The 23,364-nt window shown below is 42.7% G+C and overlaps 1 protein-coding gene across 1 annotated transcript in view; it reads left to right on the top strand.

Annotated features, from left to right (window-relative positions):
* The first annotated feature begins 10,520 nt into the window (after positions 1–10,520).
* KCNMB2 (potassium calcium-activated channel subfamily M regulatory beta subunit 2) overlaps positions 10,521–23,364 on the top strand; it is a 139,377-nt gene continuing 126,533 nt past the window's right edge. Inside the window, exon 1 of the mRNA XM_086843327.1 lies at positions 10,521–10,650. Within this exon, the coding sequence (XP_086699453.1) occupies positions 10,613–10,650 (38 nt within the window). The 5' untranslated portion in view covers positions 10,521–10,612. The remainder of the gene's footprint in view (positions 10,651–23,364) is intronic.

Raw genomic sequence — 23,364 nt, 5'->3', positions numbered from 1 at the left:
ACAGACCTGCCAAGGGCACTCAGGAGATCCCTTTGCCCCTGCAAGGGAAAGCATCCACATCTCAGAGAAGTTAAAACATGTTTGACATCCAGGGCAGTCACAAACTTGTTCTTTGGCTACACAACAGTTCCTCTTCAGGAATGGGTAACAGTCATTTTGCAATGCCATTTCTCAATCAGATTAAATCAGTTTGCACAGGCTGCCAGAAGACAAATTCTCTTCCAAAAACTCCCTGTGCTGCCAGCTCCTTTCTGTACCAAAACAAGCATCTGTCTGGCCAAGATTTCCCTTTGCAGTGTTAGCTTTGACCTAGATCGCTTTCTTGGCTTCCTTCTCTGAAAAAGCAAGAAGGGACCATGCAGGATGAGGGACAAGAATGGGCAGGCAGCAGCACCAGCTTCCAGAAACAGTGACAGCTTTTCATTGCTTTATGTGATTGCACAATTATGGCACAAATTGCACGAAACCATTATTGGATGAATTGCTAGAACTTCCTAAATAAGGATTACAAGTGATAAATAATTAATGAAATAACAGATAATACATGACAGGCAGTTAATACCTTTTCTGGGAACAAACGTCAGATAATTCAATTCCTCTGAAAGACAGTAATTCATTTAACATGTATGTGAGCAAGAGGAGTCTGGTGTGAACATCTGAGATGAATCAATAATGATCATGAATGTGGTTGAGATGTACAGTCATTGAGGACAGAAATAATGTCATTTGGACATGAGCAATGCTTTGTGGCACTCAAACAGTGCCTGGAAGATTTCATGAAGTTCTAAAGCCTTGTAGTGTCAGGCTCCTTCCTGACATTTGGCAGCCAAGTATCTTGAAAAGTTCAGAGAGAGTAGGGGGAGGCAAAGAAAGGAGGCAGTGGAGAGGGGACAACATAAAACATCATGGAAAGGCCATTTCTTTTCAGCTCAAAAGAATCTGTTGGGTTAAAAATGGCTGTTTTCTCATTGTACCCTGAGGCCTTGCTGCCAGGGGTGTGAGCTCTGAATCCAAGAGTAATCCTCTTTAAAACCACACAGAGGATAGTGTGTGCTTACAGTGACAGGCTTGGGAAGACATTTCCAGGAATACTTTGAAACATTACTGTTTACTCCTCACTGTGTGAACAGAGAGCCTGTGAACCAAACTTCCACAGAGACATGCTTTGAAACAGATTTGAAACTTGTGCTTTTTTGTCCTCACCTAACTTCCACTAGAAGCTGAACTTTATGTGTAAGTGAAACTAGTTTGGGCCAGCTTCAAGCTTCACCAGATGAAAATTAATAAAGTCTCTGAGTTTCACTACGTCAGCTCAGGTTTCAACCTGGAGGGCAGATTTTCAAAAGGCTCCAGGGATAATTTCAAGTGTTCACTATCCCTGGCTGTTACCAGAAGTGCTCAACCACCTGACTGGGGGACACCTGGCACCCAGGCTCATACTCTCCCTGAAGGCTGAGTTAGAATTTGGCCGCTTACTTGGGTGCTTATATGGAACTGATGTTCTCTGCAAATCTTGCCTAGGGCAAGCAGTGCTCTGAACAGCCTCAGAGAACAGGATTTGCCAGCTTCCAGATTTGTCTGGGTTCCAAAGGCATTACTTATGCAAAATTCAAAGAAATTAAAAACAAACAGAAGGTGAAATAAAACAAAGACACAACAATACCCTAACTAAATTGAAACCTGACTCAAACTGTTAGCAGCCCCACCATAGTTACTGATTGTCAAACAGCATCAAGTCAGTATATAGGCAGAATTGTTTGTAATGTAAATATAAAAGGGTATCCCAGACAACTGCAGCATTCCCCCATGGCAACATCCTGTGAACTCTTCAGAAAATGTAAATAAAAACATAAAGTCATGTCATTGTGCACAAAAAATCCTGCAGAGTGGATGCCCTACAGATATGAACACTGTAATAATCCATCCTCCTGGAAGCCTAGATTATTTTCTTCCCACAGCTTTTTGTGTGTGTGTCTGAAAGGAGTTTCCTTCATTTAATGGCTCACATTCTGTTCTGGGGCTTGTTAGAGCAAAGGAGACAAGTCTAATTTTGCTAATCCACGCTGTGAAGAGAGTCAAACAGCATTTCCTACACTCGCTGCCAGTATGAAACAAAATCACGCTTCTATCAGGTTCTTAATACTATCTTGCAAGATAAACTTCTGTTGCTAATAATATCTGACACTTCTATGTATGAACACACCAAAAATACTTCAGAGCAAATTGATCTCTGGTGTAACTGTATTGAATTTACTGGAATTAAACTAGAACTAGGCTGGCATGTTAGGGGGTCAAAGCAATACGTCGGAGAGCCTCTTTTCCCCTCAGGCTCACCTGACACTCAAGGTTAATGGTGCCAAGCAGAGCTCCCAACACTTCCCTGCAGCCACCAAAGGCTTGAATCAGGATTACACAAAACTGAGAGGGAGCTGTTTTCCCTCCTTCTCTTCCCCCTGCAGAAACCTGGGCAAGGAAGCAAAGCTCAAGTCAGTGTAGCTCTCTGATTCCTCATTCCAGGCTGGAGCATCTGAGTGGGGTGTGTGTCCTTTTCCTGCCTTGATAATTACTGTACAAGCTCCTCCTGCCTCAGATGGAGAAGATGAGAGACAGAAAAGTGTCAGAAATGCTCTGAAGTTGGGAGGAATGTTTTGCTAATATAAAGTTTGCTCATCTGACTACTGTTCAAGGACATTTAATAAAAAGTAAATTCTCCCAGGGTTCATCCCCATGTCCTGGAACCTCTCTTGCCTGGCAGTAACAAGTCTTCATGTGCCAATAAGAACAGAAAGATCACATCAGTCTCCTGAGGTGTTCATCTGGCTGGAGGTATCACTGGCTATTGGGGGAATACACTTGCTTTGCAATTCATGGCATCACCTCACAAGGGTTCATGCAGCATTTCATCCTAAATGACCTGCTCAAAGTAGACAAACCAAGGACCTGCTTCCTTTCTGGCAAGGTGTTTTACAGTTCAATGTGAGTTCAACAGATTGGAAATTATAATAGCCTATAACCATGTTCAAGGCTGCTCTGACACACAAACAAAAGCTATATTTTATATATCTCCTAAGTTCCAGGACAACAATTTAAGTTCCTGCAGCTCCTGTAGACAGCACTGTGACTTCAAGAAAATATATTTACAACACCTAAGGGAGAGGGAAAGGCCCAGTGGCATGGAGCCTGTGTTTTGGAACTCACAATGCAGCAAAGGTGTGAAGCACCTCCAGCAGAGCCAGCCAGAGATGCCAGGGGGTTTGGATACCTGGAGAGCAGCAGCCTGCAGCTGAGCCTGGCCTCCACTGACCGCAATGGGAAGCTGCCTCTTTGGAGGAACCCCAGCCTAAACAGTGGTTTATGTGCTTTTATCCATGAACAAAAACACCAGACCTACATATTAGAGATAAATACATACATAAAAAGGTAGGTGGACCAATTTTTTTCCTGGGGCATTTCCTATGAAAATATTAACAAAGTGACATCAACATAGGAGAACCTCGAGGTACTACAGGAATGGGTCATACACCTGAAAGAAGAGAAAGGCACACAGGAGGCTGCAGGTGCCTGGGTGTTTCAGTCTGTCTGCACTGATAACCTTCAGTGACTGTAGGTGTTCAGACAGGCACACCTGAGGCAATATTTGCTCACTTATTGTTATATTTATTTGGCAATAAATGGCAAGAATATGACCATTATCAATGAATAATCCTTCTATAAAATGGCTCTCTACAAAAGCAATGACTCTGGAAGCAGATATTGTACTGTTTATAATAATTAGAAAATATCTATTGTTGAAATTACCTTTCTAAAAGGAACATTGCAGGCCCAGGTGTCCTCTATTGACTTTAAAGGAAATCTCTCATCATTGTCACCCCAAAGAAGAAACTGCAGTAAGAGAATTCATGTTTGGATGAGTGCCCATGTCTTGGACATACCATATGGTAGCCATGTCTTCTCGGTGCTTTAGCTGTATTAAAATGTTTATGGCATTTGCATGAGCCACATGGAACCTCTCAGTGCCATTTTCAGCCCCACAAAAGGACAATTTGGAAGTTATCCAACACAAACCATAGTGGCAGTTTGAGGCTGCCATTCCCCAGTGGCCAAGGCTGCAGAAACTTGGAGCAGAGCTGGACTAACCTGTGCCACCCCTGCTAGCCCTGTGGCTGCCCTCCATGCCCACCTCTCACACATCTGCATTGCACAGATATTTTAGTCCACAGATGGAAGCTTTGCAGGGAAAGCACCTCTTTGGAGCAAACAGGCAGAACCAGTGGGAACAAGACTTAGAGGCAGCAGGTTCACAAGAAATTATAACCGAAAACTAAATGCCAGAGATGGAGGATGCCCTGGGACAGCAAAGTGAAGTTGAAAGCAGAGCCACAAACCTTTAAACGTTCAGAACAGCAATACTGCAAGGGAGGAAAGCACAAAGGCAGTGTCAGATTCAAGACGAGGTCAGAAAAAATCAGCTTTAAGATAAGAAGATAGGAGACAGACAGCACAGGGAAAAAAAAACAAAAACAAACCAGGAAGAGATTACAAAGAAAAAATCCATCACAGAAGATCTGAGTAGCCCTTGGTGCACTGCAGGTCTCAGTTCCCAAGACAGGGTGCCAAGGGAAGGCACATGCAATGGAAGTGCCTTTGGCTAGGAATGCCAGGAGGCTGACAGCAGAGCCCAGCAGAGAAATTAACTCCTGGCAACAGGGCTAAGGACAGGAACATTTCTGTGTGAATAAAGGACAGCCACGGAGGTCACGCTGAGCATAAATGCCCAAGGCAGAAAACACATGGATTTTTCAAGGCAATAATAGGTCTTTTGTTTCCTTTCCAAACTCTTACACTGGGAACAATCACACACCCTGTTGCATCTTTCCTAAAAACCTAGAGGAATTGGGCAATGACATACAGTTATCTCAAAGGGATTTGGTCAGGTCTGCTCAGGTTTTTGCATGAAAATAGCAAGAAAAAAAAATCTTAAATTCTGTTCTGTTTCTCTGGGAAGGTAAATATCAAGTTTGTTTGTTTGTGCTTGTATTGTAGCTGATGTTTCCTCTCACGTTTTCCCATGGTTTACTCATTTACATCACAGACAGCTTGAGTTATAGGATTCAGTTTCCTCCCTATTAAAATGCAGTCCTTGTAGGGTGGAAATTGCAAGGAGAGACCTTGTACAGCAGTGCTGATCAAAAGTTTGCAAAGCAAGGTGTAAAATTTACCTGGGTAAGGCTCCCCCAAGGTGGTGTTGAATAAGAGAGGTGAGTCTAAGCCATCAGGATCCTGGGTCTGGTTTTCACCTGAGCAGAACACACAAACTCACTGCCAGAGCTCACATTTGGGGCTGGCATTGCTGCAATTTGGGATAACAAAGACTACCCAGTACTGCTTCCCTCCCACTCTCACACTGCCAGTGTTACCAAATGAAATCAAAATGCCACAAACAGATGAAAGCACAGCAGATATTCCCAGGACTGCCCAAGGAGAGAGCAGTCCTGGGCAGGCTGTGCTGACAAGCAGTGCATCCCAATCCCAGGTATTGCCATGGGAAAAGCTGGCATGTTTTGCCTCAGGCTAAACTAGATATGATAGATAGATAGATAGATAGATAGATAGATAGATAGATAGATAGATAGATAGATAGATAGATAGATGATAAAGCAAGCTGGGAGGGAATCAGCAAGGATCCTAGTTATCTGCTTTTGGGTATAAAATCCCAGGGTGAATTTGTATCCCCAAAGGGAATTTCCATGAAGTACTGACTGGGTTTGGAAATATGCCTTTCCCTTCCCAATGTAACACAACAGTGTGTGAGTTTAAGAGTGTTTTTTATCCAGAGGAGGTGAGACTACATCTTATGCCCAATAAACATTGCTCACAACCTCCCAGGAAATTTGGCTGCATGAGGAATCATCCAATATCTTAGAATAGCTTCTGGGCCAGGGTCACTTCTTTAATCTCAGCTGTTCTAAATATTATTTCCATGAGACACATCATTCCTTTCATGCACCTAATCCCTGGAAGTGTTTGCTTGGCTGCTTTTGCTGATCTTACATGAAACAAACTAGTTTTAAAGTTCTGATTTTGGGTCCTGTTTTTTATCAGAAATGCTCAGGAAATGAATGTAGCAGAAACATGTTATTTATAGAATATCATTTCTATATGTAGTGTTTATATGTAATTATATATTTATTTATGGTATCTTTCCAGTTTATGTCAAGGTGGCCTATCCACCAGAGTCCAGACTGGTGATTTTTGTTTTAAGTGGTGGTTTTGATGACATGTCATGTCCTCAAGCCCATTTCATTATAGGATTTTTAGGTAGGTCACATTTAATCTCCCAAGGATGGATGGCCTAGAAAGCCTCCAGAGAATTGCTCTGACAGCAAATTCTCCTCTTGGGATTTTGCAGGTTCTTGCAAATCTGCATTTGGCTATTCTCACTATCTATTTGAATTCATTTTAGCAGACTGAAGATTTCCTTATTTTTGCATTTGTATTTTTTCTGTAGGGTGCTTAAGACTAATCAAATACCCCTTAAATTCTAAGAATATATGGGGTTACCCTGAAAGTTATCCCTGCAGGTAAGGTCTTCCAAGGAGTTCAGAGTTTTCATGGCTCTTCCCTCCCACATTTTCAACATGCATTTGGATCTACTGCCAGGAGGATTCGACACCAAAGGCACTGAGATAGGGCTTGCAAGGGGATACACCCCTACCCTGCACAGCATTCCTACCTGGAATCAGGGCATTACATCAGCTCTTTCCACACTCATGTTCCTAATACTGCTGTCCCTGCTAGAACCCCCTGTTGACAAACCATAAAGCAGGAATGGAGAAGAAGGGCAAGATCACTTGTTAGCATGCAGAAGTCATTGATCAGGATACAGATCAAATAAAATTTAGTGGAAGGGAAAAGTAAATTAAAACTGACACCAACAGATGTTTATGAACAATGGACAGAAAAGAGTCTGCAAAGATTTACTGTGTCTCATACAACATCAACAAGAGATGCACCAGTGAAATTAAATGGCAGCAACCGAGGAAGGGATGATAGGGAATCTTTTTTTTCCCAGAACACATAATTAATTTGTGATGCATCTGCTATGAATTACTATGAGGTCAAATTATCAGGACTCAAAAATATTCAGCTGTTTCCATCAATAATAATATCCAGATACTTTTAAGCATGAATAAAATGTAAGAGGGAATTCCTGTAAGTGCTGAAACACAACTTCTGTCACAAAATATGTATTATCCTCTGAAAGTACAGATGGTCAAGCAGCACAAAACTATTGTGTGAAGGGGATAATATTGAAGAAAAAGTGGAGTGTAGGGTGTTTTGGGTCTGTCTTTTAAATAAGGAATAAAATAACCTGAAGAGATAGGAGAAGAAAGGTAAATGTTCATACTCAAAACATCAAAAGTCAAAGGCAATCCCCAGAGGCAATACAAAAAGGTCAAGGGTCATCCAGAATGGTCAGAGGTCATACCAAAAAGCAGAAAGTTATCAGAAAGGTCAAAAGTTACTGAAAAGGTTGAGGGTCACTGAAATCTCAAAGGTCAATAGAGGTGTAAGAAGTCACACATCAAAGGTTACATAAAGGTAAAATGTCAAGGACAGGTCAAAGGTCACACAAGGGTCTCTCACAATGCCAAAGGTCATCAAAAATTAAAGGATTAGTCTGAAATATAAAGTGATCCAAAAGATCATGGGTCACAGAAAAGTCAAAGGTCACCCTGACAGTGACATTTTTTCCCTGAAAGATCAAAGGTCACCCCAAAATTCCAAAGATGGAACATCCACCAAATGTAAAAGGTCATCCCAAAATTTCAAAGGTCATCTTAACAGGCCAAAGGTCATCCTGACATGTCAAAGTTCACTCAAAAGATCAAATACTCCTCCTGAGGGTCAATGATCACTGAGAGGTCAAAAGTAATCCCAAAATTCAAATGTCACTGAAAGGTGACAGGCCTGTTGCTCTCTGCCTTCTAAGAGACACAGCCAGGGAATGAAATGGGCAGAGAATGGAGTGACTTTGGTGCCCCCTGAGCCAGCACCCTGTGTGAGGGCAAGCAGTGATGCAAGGACAGATGTGTACACTGAGATGTAATTATACAATTAATTGTAATTAATTACAAAAGCTAAATATACCTCCTGTTCAAATATTATTAAAATTAATATTTAAAATGATAGAGAGAGGGGACAGGAGGACAATTTCAATATTTGGGGGAGTAACCCAAATTACAAATTACAGGTTTTATAGTCCTTGTTGCACATCGAGCCTGGTTTGGTACCTAAGAATTTACTCATGCTTCTGGCAGTGCTGCTTTAATAACAAGGAGGAAAATATTTACCTTCAAAGGCCCTTTGAAAGCCAGTAGCTTAAATATAATTGTGCTGGAAGTACTCCCCTGATTTCCCTTCATAAGGTGACCAGCTCTGTGAATAGTGAGAAAGCACAAATCTATTGCTGGCAATTACTCCAAACAGCTGTACCAACCAATTTATATGCTGGGAGGCTTGTAAATTATGTTCTACCATTAACCTGGCTCAATTATTCAGAGTTTGACATGTCAAGCTTTTTACCAGCTACAAAGGCAGCTAGGCCAGATGCTCCTTCTGAGAGAAAATTATAAAGGAGGGCAAAGTGTGCTGTCATGTCACTCCATGTTGTGCCAGACCAAAAAAAAACCATTCTTATAGGAATGATCCAAAAAGACTAAAAAGCCAGGGTTCTGTGCTCTTCTAAAAGTCTGGTTAATACACATGGACTTTAATGGTGTAAGTCAATTGTTCTGTCCCTCCAAAATGAGTTCTCACCACTTGTACAGTGTTTTCAGCCCTCGGTGTTCAAACCTTGTCCAGATGCAGCTCCAGGGTTTGCACAAGCACTGCATTGGAGGGGAAGATGCAGGTTGCTCCTGCCCAGGGAACAGTTCTCAGCTTGAAGAAAAGGGGAGAGCCAGGGCTGGGGACACTGCTGTCCCTCCTGTGTCCCAAGGCCACCCCTGACCTCACCTGGCAGTGTGGATGGGAAGGTTTTCAGGTGTGCTCCTGGCTGAGAGGACCCCATATGGGAAAACTTCAGAAAACAAGACTTGGAGGAGATGCTGACTGCACTTTTCAAGGAGCACCAAGGGCACAGGCGCTTCTGCTCTGCTGGGTGTGAGGAGATTTGGGAACCAAGTGGACTCAGGTCTCTTTTAATATTCCAGATGGGATCCAGATGACTCCTTTTCCCCATGATCTGCTTTATCACCTTGTTATATAATCTCCTGTGTGTCTCCTCAGGTAACTCACAACTTTTAGGAAGTCCACCAGCCAGCAGAGATGGAAAACAGCAAAGCAAGATGTCACAGGGTTACAGGGGCACAGGGGTGGGCCTTAATATTACATTTAAATCCTGCAGCATTTCTTTCACACCTCTGCTACTGCATTTTCTGGCTCTCTGCTCAAGGCAGATTTCATTTACCCTGGTGAATGGAATCTTAATTTCTCTCAGCCTCCCTGAAGTACTTTCAGGTTTATTCTGAGGCAAAGCAAGAACCTGATACTGGCTTTTGGAAAACAAATGGATTTGCTACGCCCTGGGAATTTTCATACACGATATATCCATCAGTTTTCCTTTCTGACTAACATTTGGCAAGATGTACCTGTCAAAATTTTTAAATTCAAACCAAATTGTTTGTTATTTCCTCCAAGCCACACATTAACTGTCAGCACAGAAGTTTCCACACTGCCTCTGTGGGCTCACACACGTAGCTACCCCATGACCTACCCCGAGGAACAGCCTTGGCTTTCGGAGAAGCTCAAATCCACTGAGGCAAGAATGTGAAAACACAGCTGGGCCCAGCAGCTTCTGCTGCTGCAGCAAATCCCTTTGCTCCTCCACACATCTCTCTACCCTGAAAGTCTTTAGAGGTGAAATCATGAGCTTTCCTTCTCATTGCAGTTCTGTTTTGGCACTAAAAATCCTTCTTGAGGCAAGGACAGTTTGGCATATTTTCCTTGTCTGTCCATCAAGCTCTTAAAAAATTAAGTTATTAATCATCTGAACATTCACCTCTGCTGCACTTGCTGGCCAGAAACTCCCATAGGTGGTTATTTCAAATATGACTCTGCTTCTGTTGAAGACTTTTGAATTAAAAAAAAAAAAAAAATCATCTGAAGTACGGACAAATGCACCTTGTCATAATTACTGCCTAGCAGTGTATTTTTAAAGCAGTCAGCTGAGCTTCTAGTTTATATTTCAATAATTTGCTTACTTGGTAAAAAAACAAAACCCAAAAAAAAACACCCCTGACAAACCCCACATTCATCATGTAGTTTATCTGAGGTCTCCTCTACAGCAAAGCATTGCTTGCAAGAAGGAAGAGAAGTTTGCAGCTAAATTGTTTTGTAACAGATGTATGGATGGAAAAAGTTACTAACTGGGAGTGTTCTCTCCTTCCGAGCCTCGCCGTTGCTATTAGCGCTGGTCTGTGGGGTGTAGCTTTCCTCCTGGGCTTCTGTGTTTGCTTTACGTGTTGCTTTCCTCTTCCTTTTGGTCAGGAGCCTTTTTACGACCTGGCAAAATAACACCGAGCAGCAGCGCCGAGCCTGCAGGACAAAAATGAGCCTTTGCCTTAAATATCCCAGAGACAAATGGAGGTGAGTAGAAACAAGTCTGGGCTGGGGAATTGCTGTCAGCTTGCTGTTCAGGAGTTGTTAACAACTGGTACATTGGATTTGTTTGGGGGTTTTCCCCCCTGTTTGTCTTCAATGTTGAGAATTTAACTAAAGTTAGGCATGGGAATATAATGGAGTTGTAATTGCATCCAGGCCTTGGGCAGGGATTGCAGAGTTGATTGGGACAGAAATCCTTTGAGCAAGGTTTCTTGGGCCTTCATGGCAGACTCAAACACATTTTCCCTCCTCCTGTTCCATGGTCTCACAGAGTGTCTCTGTGTTTCTGATTCCCTGTGCACACTACACGTGATGAGAGCATTTACCCTGCTCCCATCACCTCCCTGTACTTCATATATAATGCAGAGGTTGTATTTGCTCAGCTGTATTGAATCCTGCTATAAAAGCAGAGTGCAGAGGGCAGGTTCAGGATGCACAGTGAATCTCTGTAACTAATAAAATATAGCACCTGCCCTGGTGGAAGTGTCAGTGTGAAACCAGACTTGACAGGGTAAGTGATCCCAGTTCATAATCCTTTAATGCTGGTACAGCTTGGTGGTACTGGCTTAAAAGTGGTGCTGAGAGCTAAACTGGACTCTGAGATAAATTAAAAATGGTGTCTTTAAAGGAAAATTACTGGGTGTGGGATTTGATGACATGCAGATCTTTTACTCATAGGGTGTCATACCTGGCAGCTGGGTGGATGAAAATGATTTTGTGTTGTACAAACAAGACTCCACATGAGTCAAAAACAGGCAATTAAATACCAAATGTTCTTGACACTCCTTCATTCTAAGTCATCTTTTAAGAATCTTGAAATTTACTGAGATGGAGGGTTTTTTTCTGTACGGTTCAATGAGAATTTCTAATATCAGACTTTTAGGTTACGTTAGTTTTGCATGCACACCTATGGTATTTTGGTCTCCTGATGTTTTTTCATGGGGTTTGCAGCCAGGCTTCCCGACTCAACTTCCAAAAAAGAAAACATTGTTATTTCCTGTTTGCTGACAATTCAATCTTATGTCTATTTAAAAGTTTTCTAGGAAAATACTGATAGCAAACATTTGCAGGTCAGTGACCACAGGGTTGGTTCATATACGAAACAGAATGAACATATTCCTAAAACATTTTGTAGAATCAACACACTTTTTAGACTGATTTCCTCTTCAGTTTGCAGAGACCAGACATGCTCCTCGTGTTGTACAGCAGCAGAAAGCAGAGCTGTGTTTTGGTGGATGAAGGAGATGTAACTTCTGAGGGGACACTAACTCAGCAAGCGTGTCAGAGAGAAACAACCTCGAACTGGGGATATAAAAATTGTCTTTCTCTTGTTCATTACCTCTGGCTTCTCCCTCCTCTCTCATGTAGACCCAACGTTCCTTGGGGCCTCCCCTGACTGGGTGTTCTTGCAGTGCTCTGGCTTTATTCATCCCTTTCCACAGCAAAGTTCAGTGCAGCTGATGGAAGATTTTACATGTCCACAGCAGAGCTCACAGGGTGACTGTTCCCTGGTTTCATGGAAACACTGAGTTTAGCTGCCTTTTTGCTGGCAAACCCAAGCCCAGACAGCTGAGTCACTCCACACAAAGCAGCAGCTTTGAACATTTGCTTTTCCAAAATACAGCCTTCCTCTTTCACCAAGGCTTCCAGGACACTTCTTACTGCAGAACTTTGTTTTTCATATGCTACACTGAGACAAAAACACAGGCAGTCACACACTTGGTAACAGGGGAAGAGAGAAAGTTCTGTGTCAGGGGCAAACCCAGAAGGGAGGCCTGGATCGTGTTTAAAACCTTGAACCACAGACACAGAGATTTAAATATAACCTGAATAGTTATTTTCACAACCTGATTTTATGTAAGGAAGTAATTCTACTGGCTTTTCAGTTTCTCTTTTTGGACAGATTGAAATGCTGCCCACAGCCTGTGTAAAATCTGAAGGGGCAGGTTCTGGGCACATGGAAATAACCTATTGCAGTCATCAAAGCTACATCAAGGTACTCTGGGTGATGTAGGACCAGTCACCCTTTCTCTCTTGAGCTCTCAGCTGTGCACAGACCTTGGATTTCTGCTGTGAGCAGTTCATGCTCACAGGTCCCTCTGCTACTGAGTCATTCCAGCTGGCTATTATATGATTTATTTTAGACTATTTTAATAATTATTCTACTCTGAAAAAAAAAAAAAAAAGCAGAATCATGTTAATTGTAGAATCCAGAGACTAAGAAAAGCAGCATATGAGAAAGCACAGAAAATATCCACCTGTAAAATAAGAATGTGCTGGGGAGTCAGTGGAGAGGGAGGAGAAAGAAACATCAGAGCAGCCACCTAGAAAAAAATGGCCAGCATAAGACTTGATGGTCACAGGATGATCAAAAATAAGATGAAACTACTTTGAAACCTCTCAGTTAGAATACATTTTAGAAGAGTCACCTAGTCTCAAAGAAAGCTGTCAGAACAGAAAATTGAAGTCAGCAGGCAAATTTGAACAGGAGATGTCTTAAAAACAGGGGAAAACTATTCCTATAAGTAATATCTGACATGTCAGAAAGTAAAATGCTTTTAAAAGAAAAACATTGGGAATGGACAAAAACTGAATTTGAAAATCTTCCATTCATTTTACTTCCATTTTACTACCTGCTGTTGGAGATCTGACAGCCATTTAAATTATTCCTCAAGCTCATTTAAGAACAAAAAAAAAAAAAAGGCTTACTTTTGCTTCCCATCAATTAGAGAAAAATCATCACATCATTTTATGTTGAGAGTAAGTTGATGAATGTCGTGTCATGTATCACTGCCTCTGCATCTGACAGGAATCAAAGCAGACTCTTTGAAAGGCAAGTGTCTTTGAACTGCTAATTATGCTTAACAAAGAAAGTGTTTCACATGTTGCTTCTTAGTGAAATTTCTGCTTTTACCTAAAAGGTTTTTCACCCATCTTACTTCTGGACAGCATGAAATTATGTTGAAACTAACATTTATCTATTTATTTCTGATTACACTATGATGCTTAAAAAAAAAACAGGGAAAATATTCTGTGTTTCTTGCATAACCAAAAGCTTCTGGGGATTTGTTGAGAAATACTGGCAAATGTACTGGCAAAGGTTACCAGGGTAACCCCCTGGTAACATGTTTCTCTTTCGGATATTAAAGGCACATGTGAATGTTCAGAATGTGAGAGTAGTATTTTAGCTCAATTTTTCTACCCCCAGGAATTTCTTCTTCCTCAGCTTTCTCTTCTGGGCTTTATTCTCAGAGCAGTGTAAAATACCCAGACAAAAGCTACACCCAACCAAACCTCAGACAAGATCAATTACCAAACAGGAAAATAAGTTCTAGGGAGAAAAAGATAACAAGTGTTGGGCCAGCAATTTGACATTGTCTCTAACTCCTCCACATTTAGGTGCTTTGCATAAGGTTCAAAAGAAGAAAAAACACGAGCCACACAAACAAAATAAAACCAGCAAAACCCAAACAAACAACAAACACCCAGATTGCAGTGCAGCCACTCAGAGCCTCAAATCTTTTGACTTGCATCCTTCTCTAATCTTAAAGCTTCTGAAGTGATGCCAAAAAGTAAAACTCTACAAGCCCTGGGTTAGGAAGCAAGTGGTGTATATGTGTCTGGTCTGCTTTGATCTGCCAGAGATTGTTTTGTATGGTCAACACCCAGCCATGTCTTTCAAATTAGGAATCTTAAACACTGGAATATGAGGCTGTGAAGAAAGTGCCACTAATGCAGAGAGCTGCTGGCAAGTTAGGAATTGATGGTTAAGCTGCAGTACCTGATATGAATAAACAAGTTTTATACTGTTACTCTCCATCACTGGAAAAATGGATTTTCCTGCTGTTAACCAAAGCAGAATTATTTTTAAAAATTGTAATATTCCCTGGTTTACATTCCATGAAGTGAAGAAGGGAATGCAAGATTTGAGCTAGCTCCTCAAACTGTTAGAGATGTAAGCTCAAGAGTGTTGATTCTCATTTTCCTTAAAACTACTTTTAAAAAACTTTACATATACAGGCTGAATAAAAATGACAGTCAGTCCTGTTAACTACTTTAGAATTGTTCCTTTCCCTTGCCAGTTTGTCCCACACACTCCTGTGAAGTATGCAGTTTTGGAAAAATGCTTAAAACATATAAATAGTACAATTCAGTCAATTGCTCTTCATCAGTTAATAAGAGAGCATTCAGAGGCACTGTCACGCAGCAGAGCCTGGGATTAGCTCTCAATTGCCTCTTCTCTGAAATCTCCCTGCTGCTTCCTAGCATCCATTCACAAACATTCTTCCTTTCCACCCACTTACCGTCCCTACAAGAGTGTTTAAGAGCTCAACTAATTAGACTGGAATTAAGATGTGGACATTAGATATTAAAAGCAATTTTAAAAATCCATGATGTGCTGGTGGTATCCTTAAATGCTCCTGTTACCCTGGCACTGACTGGTGTGAGTTCTGTGATGGTGCCAGTTTGACAGCACTGCTGGGATGCAGGAAGCAGCTTTGGTGCCATTCCCTGTAGGTCCTGGGGAAGAATCCCTGGATCTGAAGTGTGGAAGAGGCTCACCATGGAGCAACCTTCTCCCAGTGACTGTGGCACTGAGCATGGGGGGGATGGGGGTCCCTTTTGTGGGGCACATTTATGCATGCCATAAAAATGTGCCCAAGGGAAAAAGAAAAGGATGAACCAAATATAGAGGTAATCCAATTTTACCTCATGCCCTGGGAAGGGAAAGAAAGAGGAGAATAACCCCAATGAGACCACTAATAGGGCACTACCTGAGAGCTGCTCAGAATGTGCCTAATCCCTTTTGCTCCAATTAAGGTCTTAAAGGCAACTGCATAAGTACATTAGACCAAAAACCCCATCTAGCCAAAATTCACCTATGCACATTACCAATAACAACCTCACAGGCAAATGTTTTCCTGTATCTTCCATTTTCCAGTCCTGAGGTTTGCATGTTCCCAAAGGATCAGAATGATTCCTGAAAGCATTAGGAAACCACACAGTGGATGCTTTATATCAGATTAACATCCTAGAGAGAAGCTGCTGGCTGAAAAGTATTTTTCATTAAGCACACCTCTTACTTTATACCTAGTGGAGTGGTGGGTGATTTGGGAATTTTGGAAAACATGTTAGGCCAAACAGAGTGAAGTGGTGCAGGTAAAGCTGAACCTGCCATGGGGCAATAGATGGACCAAGTGACCCCTGCGGGGCCTCCCAGTCTTTCACTTGTATGATTTCTCTACCTTGATGCTTCTGTCTCACTAACTATACAGCTGGCCCTGTATTAGTCAAGAAATAAGACAAATGATGGAGGATGGCTTAGATGAGGCCAGTTTGGACTGTTCTGCTTGCATTCATGAGCAGTCATGATCTCTGGAGGACAGCTAACGAGCTCCATGCATGGCCAGTTGTTGTCTGTTTTCAGACAACTAAAAAGTTGAAATATCTCCCCACAAAAGAAAGGTTGTGCATGCAAAAACCAATCCATTTCACAGCTTTTATAGAAAATGCCTAGTTACCTACTCTAGTGTGGGATACTGCCTGTGTGGCACATATTCTTCCATTGCATTAGAATTCCTATCACAATACTGACTTTTAAGTGAGGGAGTAGACTTCATCTGTATGTTTGGAGGCAGAAGTTCTAAAAAGTACTATAAAAAAAATGTCAGTTCCTGACCTTATCCTCCAGCTGAGCCCTGAGAACTTTGGTCTCTTTTGAGAGGCTTCTATCAGTGTGCTCAAACATGAGCCAGGTTAATGCAGTTAACCCTGAATTCCTGATGGTGTCCTGGCCTTGCCTGCCTGCAGGATAATGAGCTCACCAGCTTCAGGTGTTGAGGCTGCTTGGAAATGATGCAGCACTGGTCTGTGTGCTACTGGTAGCACTGGGAAAAGGAGCAAAGGCAGAGGAAACACCATCCATTCCACTCTCACCCACACTGCGTGGGATCAGCTGCAGCAGCAGGTCTTGCTGTCTCCAGTGATAGCTCCCCTGAATCCTATTGCAAAGCATTTATTGTGTTCAGGAGTTTTGTTAAGAGACTGAAAGCCCTGGATTTAGAACTGTCACAAAGCAAATAGTCTTGAAAATAAGTGTATTTGAGCAAGAAGGGCCAAGTCCTCATCTGGTGAGGAAGCTTTCATCTCCCCACATGAGTCTTTCTCCAATTTACAGTCTCACTTGTGCACAGGAGAAACTTATGATTTTTCTGAGTCAGAATACACCTGCATTTTAGTTCTTTGACTGCTGAGAAATATGTACACTTGTTCCCATTATTTCAGAAGGATTGGCTTGTTGGTAGTTTTTTAATATTACCCCTTGGTGTCTTTTTAATTTTTTTTAAAGGTTCTTATTTTTGGAGCTTAGGAGTCATAATGAATAAAAACCTGTGATTACAGTTTAGAGCAGATCCACGTGTTGAGTCATGGGTTTCTCTTCAGTATGTGCAAGAGTCAAATCTTGTCCTTGTAAGGGGATTGGCAGTAGCTTTGGAAATATCTGTCCTCTTTCCCAGTTTGCTGTCATAAGCTGTACTTCCAGCTCACTTTTTATATAAAAGCAAATAAACATTTTATCTGCAGGCATCAGATTTTGTCTTAGTAACCATTCCTGTATGTGTGTGCAGCTACACAGGGTGGGAAAGGAGGTTCTGAAATTTGTTATATGGTCTGAGTGTGTCTTACACTGTTCAGACTCATGCTACTGTTAGGAGATCCTTCTCTCTCTCATCTTTTACTCAACCCAAACAAAGCCAAACAAGTGTTTCCCACATCCCTCTGCCATCCATCTACTCTTTTGTCATACCTGTGCAGCATTTTCAAAATCAATGCTTGCATTATGTCAGTTATTATTAAACAGTTTTTCAGTGCTCTAAATCCCTTGGTTTGGAGAATGCCCAAGCTAATGAGGTGAACAGAACCAAACCATTTCAGGCACTGCTGGTTCAATGAGACCCTCAGTTCCATCCCTGAGCTCCTCCTCATCTTGAAGAGCTCACTTTGCCTCTTGGAGTTCATTTCTGACCTTTGCCTCCTTTTACCTATTTGAAGTATATGCTTTTGCCATGCAACTGCTTGGGCAGTGCTGCCTCACAGAACCAGCCAGGGACTTCTTTGTGCTGTCCTGGGGGTAAATGTCACCCTCACAGCCTTGGCACAGCAGACACACACCTGCCTGTCCCCCCTGTAATAAGGGGAACATTATTGCACATTTTGTTAAGCCACAAGTACAACAGCAATCTCAGGAGTACAACCCAGTCTTGACATTGATCCTAATCCAAAAGCAAAGCTGTGCTCAGGCAGGACAAGCTTTCAGGTTTTGATGGCCGCTTCTGTTTCCAGGTTTTGGTAAGGAAAAGGTGTTTAAAACACACTTGAAGCGATTTATAATGGACCTTTGTGGCTCCAGATAGGTCAGATAAACACTGGAGAGAATTTGTGGAGGAAAACAAGCTGCCATTCTGAACAGCTGGAGCTTTAGCCATCCCCAGAGCAAAGTCCATCAAACCCAGAGATGTGGCAAACTGCCAGACAGCTGCATGTGTGTCACTTTGATGGTCACACAGGAATGCCCTCTGGGCAGGAGGGGATTAATGATAACTCTCTGAAGCCCCAAGTGCCTCATTTTTGATCTTTCTGTGGCAGTATATTTCTTCTTCCATTTTCACTTTGTTCTCAAAGCTTCACTCTTCATTTAAACCCTCTAAGGAAACTCCTTGCAAGATAGATGTACATTACCCTTTCAGGAGAAACAGAAGCTCTGTCAGAAAAATAAATACTGGAATCTGTTTAGTAATGCCCCTCATGTAGACATCTCTCTCTCATCTTCTTTAAATATTAGTTTAGAAACCAGCTTTCGTTGATAGAAATTTAATTGCCATAATCCAGATAGCATGGAATATTTCTATAGTGATGCTCTAATGCTAATTTGCAAGAATGGGAGAAAAATTGCCATCCTAACAAATCCCTTTTGTCCTTGGATGAAAAAGACAGCAAAGACAGTGCCCCTGGCTAAGTGGAGACATGAGATAGATATCCACAATGCTCTATATGTGAAGTCTACTGTTGGAGATGTTAATAATTTTCAGTTAACTCCTACAGAATTAAAACTAAAGCTTTATACTCATTTCCAAGCAGAAACCTGCTTGGAAATAGCCTGACTTGGTGTTTTGAAAGATGTCAAAGATGACCTCTTCATAATGACCTTGGAGATGTGGATCCAAATAATGATGTCTGGGTATTTATACAATTCTTCTCACAGCTGCCCATCACAGCTGATTTTGCCAAATACACATGAAGTTTATAAAACCAGAAACATCTTTTACTTTATCTGAATCTGTCCATGAAAATTGATGGAATGAGCCCTAAATCCTAGTCCAGCAGTCTAATGTAGGACTTAAGGGCCACCATGTGAGGTACAAGATTTGGTGGACACTGTTCCTAGCTACAATTAAACTCAGTGTGCAAACCCATGCGCTGATGATAACCCCAACCAGCCTAGACACTATTTCTACATCACCCCCCTTTTCTCAAGTGGTGGTTTAGGGCTAAAACTGTGGGTGAAAAAGATTTTGTTTCATTCATCAGGCTTGATACAGGTACAGGGCACAGCCACCATGATTCACATTCCTTATTCATCCCCGTTCAATCAGCCCTGACTGGTGTCTGTGGAGATGACAAAGACTGTCCCATCTCACACAGCCTGCAAGCACATTCCAGACCCACCAAAAACACACTGCCTTACACTGAAGCTAGAGGTGCTTGGGGAGAGCTGTATCAATCCTCCTTGGCTGCCAGAAGGAAGGGAAAATTAGGAAGACTCCTATAGAACAGCACAGAGTGCAAGAACTGAGTTTGTCTGCAGACCATGATTAGACAAGAGCCAGCCTGATCAGTGAGGACACTGGTGCAGGAGCAGGGGCAGGAGACAGGACTGGAGAGATCTGGATCACTCTGCTCTGCCAAGGCTTCATGTGAACCTTGGCTTGTCAGGACCAAACAAGTTTTCCTCTGCCTGTGAACCCCAGAGCCCAGCGAGCAGATCTGGGCCAAAGTGAGAAAGCAGCACCTGCCAACACATTTGCAAGAACTGTTGTGAGTTCTGCACAAATATTATTTGTGGGGAGCAAAAAGAGATCAGCATCTAACCACTGGCTCTCAGTAGAGTCACCTTCAGACCAGCCAGGCACAGTCCTACTTAATCTGCCTGCATTTCCAGAGCACTGATCACTATGTATCTTTGCATCATAGCCATCCATCACACCACCAGATTCTCATCTAAATACTGCCAGCAGCACTGTGAGCAGTAACATTCCCTCCTTCTCCCTCTGCATCTTATTATTGAAGTTGCTGCTGGCAAAGGAAAGGAAAGTGGCTGTGTCCACAGTGACATTAGCAGCACTGTCAGCTTAATCAATGCTGATCCTTTCCCCCTCATCCCTGCTTCTCTGCCCCTTCTCCTTTTTTGAGGCAGCAGAAAATCCATAGAAATTCACCACTGTGAACAGCCATCCAGAAATCCTTCTCATGTTCCATGAAACCTTTGGTACCCTGACTGTCCCGAACTCCACATGCTATGTTCCCCTCAGCCACCCAAGCCCCCCAAGCAGAGCCATTGCCAGGGCTCCCAGAGCCCATGCTGCTCCTGGACAGCAGGAACACCCTGGGAGCAGTCAGAGCAAGGAACCTGTCTGCTCTCTGCAGGTTCCTCATCACAGAGAAAACAGGATTCCAACAGCACTAAAGGCAGAGCAGGGCACAAGAGATGCTGGGTGCTTTGACAGAGACCATACTGCAACCAAATAAACTTGTAGTAAAGTTTCCCAAACCCTTGGGAGCTGGAATGTTTGTAGATAGTCCCTAAGCCATTCCATTCAAACAAAACTTGTTTTTCCAGTTTGGAAAGGAACAGGCAAACCTCCACTAGTGGTGCAACTCTCTTCAGCTCACTCATCCCACTGGGCCATTATGGAGAGCAGCGTGGTGTGTAAAGGGGAACAGAGCTGCAGACAGTACTTTATTATGTGAACTGCAGAGGATTCACCATGAGGGCACCCTTCTGGACTCCAGGTACCCCATTAACTCAGGCAGAACTAGCAGACACATGTGTGAGTAGAGAGCAGCTGTATTTGGTGATACAGTTGTAAAGCATGAGATATACAGGCAGCTTGTTTGGTATTTTTGTCTGTGTAGGGTTTATTTTTTTTTTTTAAAGACAGTTTTCAGAAATGGGGATTTATTTTTTTCCTCCTCAGTCCACCAGGCTGACATACAATTCATGGTGTGCCTTGTTTGGTACCGTGTGTCAGTCAGCTGGAACTGGATTTCACATAACAAACCACTAATAATGTACTTGGAGAGGGAGCATCAGAACAAAGACAGACATTCTTGGAAAAGTAGCATTTCAAAAGTTTCAGCATCCATAATCCTCCCTCTCTGCCTGAAGTCTTGCACATTTAGGCTGTGTGTGTTTGCACACCCTTGTCTGTCTCTACCACTTGTCAGCTCATTGCAGTTCTCAGCCTCCTGTCAGTGTCACTCTCCCCTACATTCCCTACAGTCTGGAAAGGGAGATCCTGAGTTCAGGGATCTGCCCCAGTGTCATTCAGCCTCAGGGCCTGCAGAACAAGCACAGGCCAGGGGCTTTGCCTGCTGGTCTCTCCTCCATCCAGCCTGTCTGAACCACAGCCAAGGCACAGCTTGTGCCAGGGACAGGAGGGGTCATACTCAGGGGCTCAGCAAACTCAGATATTGCCTTTCCTGCAATTTTTCCCATCACAAAGTAGGTATGTCCTGACACTGTAGATGTGCTCCTTATACTGTTAATAGTTATTACCTTTAAACTTTCTCCCTTCCACTGTGTCTCCATTGCTCCTCTGACATTATCTTCTTTGTGAAGAAGTCAAAGAAAATTTAAGTACCATGTTATTGCATCAGGTTTCCCTAATTGGAGGTGAGAGAAGGAAAGGTTTGTTTCTTCCTTCCCATGACAGAATTACCCCTTGCAAGCAGCACTGCAGTTAGTGCAGGTTAGTACATTTCAGGAGGAGTAATTCCATCTGGTCAATATTCCCACCAGCCCAGCTGTTGAGAGCTGGTTGTTTAACATCTCTAGATTGCACAGTGATATGAACCTGATCAACACCTGTCTCAATTTTCAAATCTCATTGAAAACCAGACCTTGTCTTCCTCTGCAGTACTGCTTCATTTTCCTCTTCCACTGAGCTATTATTTAATTCACTGGCAGTAGCTGGCACTGACTGGAACACAGTTCACAGGATTGACCTGGGGCCACAGCCCAGGGCTGAACAGTCCTACAAGCTTGGACAAAGCCCTGTGCCCCTGTTTCCCCATCTTTGACATAAGAGTAATGTTTCTGCTGCCAAGGGAGGCTGGAATAATTATGCTTCAGGAATATTCAATGCTAAACACTTTTACCAGTCAATTTATCATGTTTATAGAGTAATGGCTTCCAGGAATAAGAGATTAGAGAATAGCCCTGTAGTTACAGGGTTGGGCTGGAGTACAAGAGAGCTTCCTCCTGGCTCTTAGGAAACAGGAGAGACCCTAGGCAAGGTTCAGGCTTCAAACCTCCACCTTTCAGATGGGAAATACAACCTTTCCCTCTTTGGAAACTGAGTAATTCCTATTTGTGAGTTGCAAAGAGAAGAGTTACTGACAGTTTTAAGTGAATTGTCACTTGTAGTTCCAATATGGATTCAGTTTATAAATAAAGGACAAGAAGGAACAACTGCAGTTAGGAGAGGATTTGCAGCACTTGGTCAATGTCTGATTCTTGTATTTAATGAAACCTTACTCACCAGAATTAATTCAGCGAGGGAAATGTCTCTCACAGCCAATGTTGACTTCAATAGTCAACATTCATGACATTGAGCAAGACAGCTGTTACTTGTAACCCTTCCACTGAAAATCAGGAGCACAAAATCACACCCAGTACCTCCTGAAAAACCAGACCAGGCTGCTTACAGTCTGCAAAACCAGGGGACATGCTTCATGAATTTCCCTTTTAGCACCGTTTCCAGACAGGCCTCTCTGCCACAGTTCAAAGAGTTAAAGACATGCCACACCTGATCTCCCAGGGAAGTTTTGAAGGAGAAGCCCAGCAGATCTGATTAATGCCAAGTGGTGTGAGCAAACAGAGCCCATCCTGCTGCCTCCCACTGCCCAGCCCACCTGCTGCCCACCAGCTGCTCCAGCTGCCGGCGAAGCTCCACCGCAAACGCTCTCGCCCCGCTTCTCTCCGTGTTTCCTGAGGAAACACTCAGCTCATCTGCTGCTCTTTGAGCAATTAATGGACTCCATGAAGCATCTGGTGAGCAGGGGCTCTGCAGGGCCCCTAATTTTCAGCAGCTCACCCCCTGTGGCACACGTATGCTCTGGCCTTATGGCCAGTGCCTGACCAACGGGTGCAAACCAAATGCTGTGGAGTTGCACTGACACACGCCAGCTGTGATACTTGTCCTTATCAATTTTCATAGGTTTGATAAAATACACACTCATATTAATTTATTAGAAACAGTGGAGTTACTGCCAGAACTGGCCTCTCTGCAGAGCAGTGTCTGGGCCTGTACAGGATATACTTTGTTTGCTATTATGCAACTTCCTCTGTGGAGTATAAAGCACACAGAAAGCTGGTCTGCACTAATGTGTGCCAGCTTATAGATATATTGCCCATCC

The sequence above is a fragment of the Cyanistes caeruleus genome, chromosome 10 (genome assembly GCF_971803275.1).
Source record: "Cyanistes caeruleus chromosome 10, bCyaCae1.hap1.1, whole genome shotgun sequence".
In the NCBI taxonomy this organism is placed as follows: domain Eukaryota; kingdom Metazoa; phylum Chordata; class Aves; order Passeriformes; family Paridae; genus Cyanistes; species Cyanistes caeruleus.
This window is presented reverse-complemented; position numbering and strand designations above follow the sequence as displayed.